The sequence below is a fragment of the Buceros rhinoceros genome, unplaced genomic scaffold (assembly GCF_000710305.1).
Source record: "Buceros rhinoceros silvestris isolate BGI_N320 unplaced genomic scaffold, ASM71030v1 scaffold6331, whole genome shotgun sequence".
Taxonomy (NCBI): domain Eukaryota; kingdom Metazoa; phylum Chordata; class Aves; order Bucerotiformes; family Bucerotidae; genus Buceros; species Buceros rhinoceros.
In genome coordinates, this window is record NW_010394726.1 from 1 (window position 1) to 9,079 (window position 9,079).

General features: G+C 40.3%; 1 protein-coding gene across 1 annotated transcript in view; it reads left to right on the forward strand.

Annotated features, from left to right (window-relative positions):
• Positions 1–1,506: 1,506 nt before the first annotated feature.
• The window catches only part of FAM169A (family with sequence similarity 169, member A), a gene marked incomplete at its 5' end in the record, with an annotated part of 9,649 nt that continues 2,076 nt past the window's right edge, over positions 1,507–9,079 (forward strand). Inside the window, 5 exons of the mRNA XM_010145302.1 lie at positions 1,507–1,635; positions 1,851–1,960; positions 5,972–6,026; positions 6,355–6,493; positions 8,539–8,704. Coding sequence (XP_010143604.1) covers positions 1,507–1,635; positions 1,851–1,960; positions 5,972–6,026; positions 6,355–6,493; positions 8,539–8,704 — 599 coding nt within the window. The remainder of the gene's footprint in view (positions 1,636–1,850; positions 1,961–5,971; positions 6,027–6,354; positions 6,494–8,538; positions 8,705–9,079) is intronic.

Here is a 9,079-nt window from a genome sequence, read left to right on the forward strand (position 1 = left end):
ATGTTGCTGCCTGCAACTGGAAGAAGAGAGGTAAAAATAACCTGTTCTTTGGATTCCTTCACTCTGTCCCAAGACCCTGAGGTCTGTTTTGATCACCCTTGGGCTACGTGTTGTAGCTTAATCTCTACTCACATGGAAAAGCAGTAATGGGTAGTAGTCTGAGGGCTACACCAGGCTAGGGAGTTTTAGTGGTGTCCTTGACCCAGGGTGGCAGACAGCTTCCCTAAGAAGAGGGTCTGTCCAGCATATTGGACCTTCTGTTCCCCTCAGAAGTAAGTTGCCCTTGCCGATAACACTTTTTTCTTTGTGGAGTTGGTTGTGATACAGGAAGTATGTCTTTGTGACCTTGGAGACATGTCTTGTGTAGATTGACTGTCATCCACATTATCCATTGACTGGCCTTCCACATGCTGAGCCTATCTCTTGTAGACAGGCACCTGAGAAGGCAAGATGGGCAAGGAGGGAGTTTGCCTGCTGCCCAAAGTGTGGACTTGGTCCATTCATTCCTCACCTTTCAGCAGCTGCCTTCAGCCTGACAGAGGGAGGTTACAGGGTGCCCTTGATCTTTGTGGGTTTTTTCCTCTGTTTTTTCCTCTGGGTGCTCCCCGTTTCTGACTCAAGGCAGAGCTTGGTTCTACCAGTCTTGTCTCTTGGCCTCCCTGATGCTTCTTAACCTTTCTACTTCCTCTTGCAGCTCCATTACCAAGCTGCTGAGCACATTGTCTGTCTGGTCATGCAGCATACAGCTATTCTTGTTACTGTCGCCCCTTATCAGTGAAAGGCTTTGGCATTTCCTGCAGCTGGAGACCTGGGTGACTGCCTGTTTTGTGGGAGCGTTGTCTAGGTTGCCACATCCATTTTAAGTGTAGAGAATAGCTTTCTGCCTCACTATTCAAACACTGCTATGCATCAGTGGTGTATCAGGTAAAAAATTGTAGTTTTCCTGGTAGCTGTTACAGAATAATATCAAAGCATGCCTCTCAATGCATGTGTTAAGTATATGTATTGGGGTACAAGAGGTGGAGGGACAGCAGAGGAGCAGAAAATACTTGAAGTGAATAGTGAGCAGGTGGTAAACTTGTAATGGTAACATGTTTGCATTCTGAAAGTGTTTTTCATGAATGCTTATAATTGGTTTTTGTCACCCCATATTGACTATATTTTCTGCCTAAGAGCCCTTCTGTCTTGTGGTGTGCCCTGTGATTGACAGGGACAGTGACCAGTGAAGTTGTAAAACTCAAGTGAGTGCTTAGAAAATCCCATCCATCTTTCTTTGCAGTTTACTAATGGAAAGTGTTTAAACCTGAAGAAAGGATTTATTGAGAAGGATGAGTAGGGTAAAGCAGTATTATGTTTATTTCAGGCTTGTCTGTTGAACAGTTCTTTCTGTCATGGCTTGTGTTTGATGGAAGATTGCAAGTCAATTTGATTTCAGATAAACTTTAAAAACTGAGGAACAGTCAAGAGTATTGTATATATATAATACAGTTTTTTCTTATTGTTCAGCTTGCAAGCAATATTTTGAGAAGTACCCTGAGAAACATAACCTTTTGTGGCAAGTGGAGGGAGTAGGACATTGGTTCCAGAGAAAGTCTATTATGACTATGTGGCAAGAGGGCAAGCTCAAAACTGCAGGTATGGATGCCTTGTCTTGTTGTTTTCTGACACTTGTAGAGTTTTTTTCCCAAGTTTTACAAAGTACAACAGTGTCTTCTGTGAATACTGCCCATGGAAACTAGCAGAAACATTTTAATATTTGTCCTGAGATCTGTGAGATCGTATTTGGAATGGTTAATTGTTATATAAAGGTACTGTAATTTTACATTTCCCTGTTTTTTAAATCTTAACAGGAGAGACTTCACAAAACGAAAATAGTGTCCAAGCAGAGGATCGTTCTTGTCAGTCAGCAGCAGTAGCTGAAGCAAGCGGACACAACACTGACTTAGAAACAAAGCGAAGTGTAGGTACACAGACTACTACCATTTCTTGCAGTTGCTTTGTTAGAGAAAGATAAAGTATTGTCTGTGTCATCTTGGTGAAAGAATAAGATTTTTGTCCATGTCATTATGTATTGCAGACAAGCCAATTAAATTATGTGTATAAATACTTAATAAAAGACAAATGATTTCTACTTTTTATGCTTATCAGTGACGTAACGCTGATGACTAAGCTGGGATCAAAAATAGCAATTTTTTGCAGGGGGTTGGGATGTCCCCATGAATGTAGAGAGTCTGTGCCACAGCTGTCACGGTCTATAATTTGAACTGTTTGATAGCAGATTAGATAAGGGAGAGTATTTCAACTGGCTCTGAGATTAAACTGTCTAGAAAGGCAGTTTGACAGTAGAACCATTGTAAGAGTGGAGAGAATGAGGAAACATGTTTGTAGGAGTGCACAGTCACACCACAGTTCAAGACAATAGCAAGTGTGTAGTTTGTGTTCAAAGTTAAACATTGTACGTATAGGACTGCACCTTTACATGTATTTGAAATACCAATGAAATTTCAGCTACGTATATTCACAAACACCTATCCATATTTGCATCTTTCAATAGTATGAAGCTGTTCCTCCTAGCTCGTTTGTGCTCTGAGGCTTGAGAATAAATTGTCTCCAAATACATTAGGCATGGATTTGCAAGCTTCAGGACTGTCTGTAGTATTGACATGACCATGCTATCATAGAAGTCAATGCTTTAAAAATGGGAAATAAAGCCTGAATTGATGGTCTCAGCAAGTATACCTAAATAATTAATACCTTTGGATTTTAATTAAGTTAAATATCCTTTTTTGCAATTGAGAAAATTAACATTTCCCAAAGCAAAACAGTCAGCAAAGTGGTGATGTTTTTGGTCTCTAAATAATCAGAAGCAACAACTTAGTTGTCTTCTGTTTGTAACAGTATCTTGACCACCCACACAGAGTTGTAGATCAGGTTCCAGTAATGATCAAATCAGCAATATGATCTAAAATGCATGTTTTAGTTGTAGAGCTATATGGATAGATATACTTGGAGAAATCAGCATAGGAGTAGTAGTTCTTACTGATTTTTTTTGCTGTGAGTTAAGAACTCAAGCCCTGTCTCTTGCCTTCTTGCTGAAGAGAAATATGGTAGATACCAAAGTACTTCAGCTTCTCATATCTTGGTAGAATTGTTGGCAGCTCTTTTCTTGGCACCTGCACTATTTTAAGAAGTTCTGCAATGCTTTGAAAACTGTTGGACCATCAGACAAAATAGCCCACATTTCCCCAAACCAAGAAAAAACATTCCCCAACTTTCATTTTCACTTCCCACTTTTCATTCACACTATTTTGTGTATTTTGATGCTAGACTAATTGTCATTAGTCTACAAATTCTTATGTATTTAAAACTCACTTGAAACTACTTCAAGCAGTAGAATGTAGATATGACTGTTTCTTGCTGGCCTTCTTGGGAAGTACTGGAAGTGAGACTGGAAAGATGGTAAAACACTTGTGTTCTGGTTAGTACCATTTCTAGATTACTTCCAGCAGGTAAGAAAGAGCAATGTGCATAACTTTATTTTAATGTGCACAGCTTGTATCTGCTTCAGAAAATCAAGTGCTTGACTACTGCGTCCTCATCTAACTTGCAGGAAAAAAAGGAAGTATTAGGATGGTGGGGAGGAACAAGAGATAAAGAGCTCTAGGGAGAAGGAACTTTGACATAAGCAACCACTTGTGCAGACTGTGAATGTAACCACCCCCCTTCCCATCCTTTGATATAATACAACATCATTCTTAGTCTGTGGACTAATGGACTGTAAAATGCCCATAAAATATCCATTTCGTTAATTTAGTTTATGACTTGGGCCTCTTACCTGTTTTAGTGGTCACTCAGAACAGGAGAGGTGGTGTGTTGTGTGGAGTTACTGGTACCAAAGCAGCTCAGATTGGATTGCTTCTGCACTTGCGCTGCTTATTCTAAGACTTGTCCTCCACTGGTTTGGGTGGTTCCTACTATGGTCATTCCTGTAACATGCAACTCAAGACATGGGTTAGAAAAATTTAAAGGTATTTCATCTATGCTCTCCACCCTTCATCCCTATAGCAGACCATAGGGTTTAACATTGCGAAGAACTCCTCCCCTTGCCCCTGCTCTGGCTTGGACTCATCCATAGACTGCAGTCCCTTAGGGGTCCACTTGCTCCAAGTCAGGCTTTGTCTATGAGTCTGTCTCTCCAAGGGTATAGCTGCTGTGGCATAGACTTATCCACAGCCACAGCTGCTTTGGAGTGCACCAGTTCTAGCATCACCTTACCTGCAGCCATAGTTCTTTAGGAATGAACTTCCACCATGGCCTTGCCCATGGCTGCGCTTTCACCAGAGGCATACCTGCTCTGTTGTGGGCTTATCCGTGGCACATCTTTGAGGTGCTCCAGCAAGACCTTGTGCTTAGCCACTGATGCCTCAAGCTGTGCCTTCTGCAGCATGTCTTAGCCTTTGGCCACAGTCCCTTCAGAGATACACTTGCTGCAGCATAGACCTAACTGGCCACAGATGCTATGGGATGTCTTGCTGCTGTGTGGATTCATCCACAGGTCATAGCCCTCTTGACTTGAGTTCACACTAGACTTCCAACCTGTCCAGTACAGCAGCGATGCCCTGGCCATCTGCCATCCCACAGCCATAGGTGTTATCAGAATGTTCCCAGGCTCAGTTCCACAGTACAGCAAGCAGAGAAAGCAAAAAGCAGCCTCTCATGCGCGCTAGACTGTAATACACAGTAAGGCATACAAGTGCAGGAGCCTACCGCATAATAGCTAAATGGTGCTAACAGCTATAAACCAGATCTAGGACATTACAATCAAACCTGTTGTCATCTTGAACCCTTCAAGCCCCATACTGGGTGCCAAAAAATACCGTGATTTAACTCCAGCTGGCAACTATGCACTACAAAACACACGGCCCCTCATTCTGCTTGCTCACTCCCCGCAGTGGGATGGGGCAGAGAATCAGAAGGGGAAAAAGTAGGAAAACTTGTGGGTTGAGTTAGTTTAACAGGTAAAGCAGAAGCCACATGTGCAAGCAAAGCAAAACAAGAAATGAATTTGCTATTTCCCATTGACAAGTAGATGTTCAGCCATCTCCTGGAAAACAGGACTCCCTCATGCTAACAGTTACTTGGGGAGACAAACATTACAACTTCAAATGCCCTCCTTCTTCCTGCTTTATGTACTAAGCGTGATGTTACCTGGTGTGGAATATCCCTTTGGTCAGTTGGGGTCAGCTGTTCCAGCTTGGTCCCCTTCCAGCTTCTTGTGCATCCCAGCCTACTTGCTGGTGGGGGTGGTGAGAAGCAGAAAAGGCCTTGATGTGCGTAAGCACCGCTCAGCAATAACAAAAACATCCCTGTGTTATCAACACTGTTTTCAGTGTGAATGCACAACACAGCTCCATACCAGCTATTGTGAAGAAAATTAACTCTATCCCAATCACTAAGTTCTGTTTGTTCTTGTCTGATGTCTTTACATGGGCTGCTATATTCTGTTGCATGCCATGATAAAAATAAGAGTACAAAATGGAATGCAAATACAAAATAAAACTTTTATGGTAAATTTTGTCAGCTACTATAGGGTAGCCCCTTGGTTTTATACAGAAAGGGGAAACAAAAAAAAAGACCTCTTGCACTTAATTAGGTAGGCAGCTGTTACAAACGAAATGGTTAGGAAAAAAACTTGGTAGTGTTGTTTATAATGACAGGTTACCTTCAGTCTTGTCTTCTGTTTTGAGGCTAGAAGTAAAATACAGAAAAAGTTATTCATCCTTGTAATAAAAGGTAATTTTAAAAAATGTATTGATACTTTCAAGTATCTTAATAGTTGTAGCTGATTTTCCATAGGATCATTACTATGAAATAGTGCTTTAGAAAGATGCAACTACAAATAGGGACATGAATGTATTTCAAGCATTTTTGAAATTTTTGGAATGACATTAGCATTGCTTTTCTTTCACAGGCTGACTCTCAAAGAGGTAAAGAATCAGTAGATATCCATGCAAGCACATCTGAAGGTAAAAATAACCTTGATTATCAGTATTGTGATTACTGTGGATTAATTGGCTAGCAGTTCAGTCTTAGTGTCTCAGTGTATTCATCTGCAGAGTGTACAAAACTATGCCTTTCTTCCTCTAAGGTGCTGAGGCTTAAGTAAGAAACCTTTTAGAGGACTTTGGATAAAACTATTTTGAGTCTTGGTAAAAATTCTAAATGCTGTTTTACTTGTACTCATCCTTTTATTTCATTAAAGAAGCTATTATATGCAGATCTTAGACTGCATTTGTTCACTTGCACTTAACGTTATTGTTTTCTGTATGTTGTTGTTGTTTTTCTTTTTCTTAGACCCTGACATTGTTCCTGTTTCCATTTGGACACGAAGTGGTCATTTAAAGCGTCCCAGGATAGGAAAAAATAGCCAGGAATCTCAGCCTGAAACTTCCCAAGAAGATGAGGAAAATGCTCTTCATGTGTCAGAAAGCAGGTAGAAGAGCCGGTATTTTACTGATTCCTTATGTTGTTGCTCGGGCAATCACAAACAACATCAGTGTTTCACAGTGTGCTACTTGATATTTCTTCTCCTTTCTTCCTACTTTACTTGCTTGATTTTAAAATTACTAAAAATAAAGCCTGATGTGACAAAGAAAATTGAGATATCACCTGAAGAATGATTGCACCAAAACGTAGCATCTCTGAAAGCTCAGCAGATCTTGGAAATAACAGTAAGATGACAGTGGAGACCGAGGGTGTTCTGTTACAATTGAGTCTACATGAAGGAAAAAACATCAGTATTCATGATACAGCATAGTTTCTTGTAATAATATAACTGGCCATATACTCATAATGCTTTGTGTGATCTTTGGAGAGGTGTCCTTTCCTGACCTCTTGTTATGGTGGTATATTACAGTAAAACAGTCTGTTTAGTTTGGGAGCTGGTGACTGCTTGTCACTTAATAACAAAAGAGTTACAGGGAGCCACCTGTCTTCAGAGTAAAGCCCTTTGTTTAGACAAATTCTAATTTAAAACCATCATATGTGAACTTACATCTGGGAAAGAAAATGTCATCTCCAGTTTAAAGGATGTTACTATATGTCATAATTGTTAAATGGTGAGGTGAAAAATTGTTCCACTTGGTATGCTATAACAATTCGTATAAAACGGGGTCCAAAGTACTAATTTGCGCAAGCTTCCAACCAGAAAACAGAACTGCGGCTATTTTAAATACTCCCCTTTCCTGTGTGTGAGTGTATGTACGCTCATAGACACACACTGCCCCCCTGCAGCGTGTCCCTTGTTCTCTTGAAAAAAACCAACAACAAACAAATCAGTGCAACACAAAATACGTCTTTTGAAGAACTGAAGATAAACGAAATTAATTGATTTTTTTTCTTTATGTGAAGCTGGGGCCTTAAGTTGGATACAGCCTAATTTTTGTGTTCAAATGGTAGAACTACAGAGATACAGCACTGCTGTCCTACACTGTCTGTGCTGCCCTAAGCTGGTTCAGACAGGCCAAGTGGCATGGTTTGGCGCTGCCACAGGTTGAGAAATTCTTTGCCCTGTTACTGCTAACAATTGGCTAGTTGGTATGCAAGAGGACTAGCCTGTTACTGAATGTCAGTGTTTTAGGCTTTGCAAAATGAAGTCAATGAGGTGCCACTGCTCCTTTGAACAAGATGTGTAACGTGGTGTTTGTGAGCAGAGCAAAGGGGAATCCTGATGGCAACAGGGCAGGATATCAGCTTGATTCTCTTCTCCGCACGTTAGCAAATGCAGCAGGGTCTTCAGTCAGGGACTCCAGCATGGAGTGCATTTATCTTAAGACTGCCACCTGGGACAAAACCCCCTAATACTGCCTTCACTATGAGATCGTGAAGCAGCCTTCTCTAAATCTGTTGCATGCACATTTTTCTTTGCTTGTGTGTGATACTTCCCGTTTATCTAAATTTTATCATGTCAAAAATGAGAACTGAATGTTTGAGCTAGTGTTACTACCCATCAGGTGCATCAGAGCTTCATCTTTATCTATTTGCTAATTTAATCTCTAGCTGATTGCATCGTGATGATTCGTTTATTGCCTTGAATTCTTTTCTAGTCATGGTCTTTGTTATATATGTATATTCAGTGCTTAGACAAACATGTTTGCTTTTATAACTCCATAATTTTAAACTCTTTCTTGACTTGGGGTGAAAGAAGTTGCTTCCTTTCTCACCCCTTTGTGGCTTCCAAATGTGTAATGGATTACTGTTTTCTAAATTTAAAAGAGCAAACCTAAATTTCTGACTTTTATTCCCATAAAATGGACGTGAGAGAGATTTCTTCATTTTATAATTACCAAAGCACTTTTTCCTAGTTGATGTTTTTTTCCTAATGAGGAGTTAGCCCTTTTTAGATGTATTTAGTTTTTCTGGATTCTTATTTCCTATGGCAAGCATGTGAAACAGCAGTTTGTACTTGGTCATGCTGAAACCACCAAAATTATGTATTCATCTAAAAACTTAAATGATACATCTTAATACCTGCTGCAGGCTGGAACGTCCTGCCCACACATCTGAAAACTCTGAAGACTTACCAGAAGTACCTGCAGAGGACGCTGTTGAGGAGGATAAGGAAATGATTGTTGCAAATGAGGGCCAATCTGTATCAGAAGCAGAGCTACATGTATCACCCCGTGAGAAAGGGAGTGAGAAGGAGGTGAGCTGCAGGTGATAGTGATAGCAGTTGTTTGGAGTACAGCTATGGTTTCTGTTATACATGGGCCTTGCTCTCTTGATCATGTGACTATCAAATCTTTGATTTTTTTGTACTGATGCTTGGTTAAGTATATCTGAAAAGCTAAGGCTAGCATAGAATTAGTTGCGGGGAATATTGCATTATACGTAGTTTGAACAATAGAGTTGATAGGATCTTCAGTAGGGTGACTTTCTAGCTTGTCTACCAACCTAGTTTTCTTAATTGATTTCTCCCGCTAAGATATTCTGGAGAGCTGGAATAAGGGCAAGATCTGATTCAGTATCTAATTAAAAAAAAAAAAGGTTCTTTGAAGAAGCCAATGGCAGGAAGGCTTTT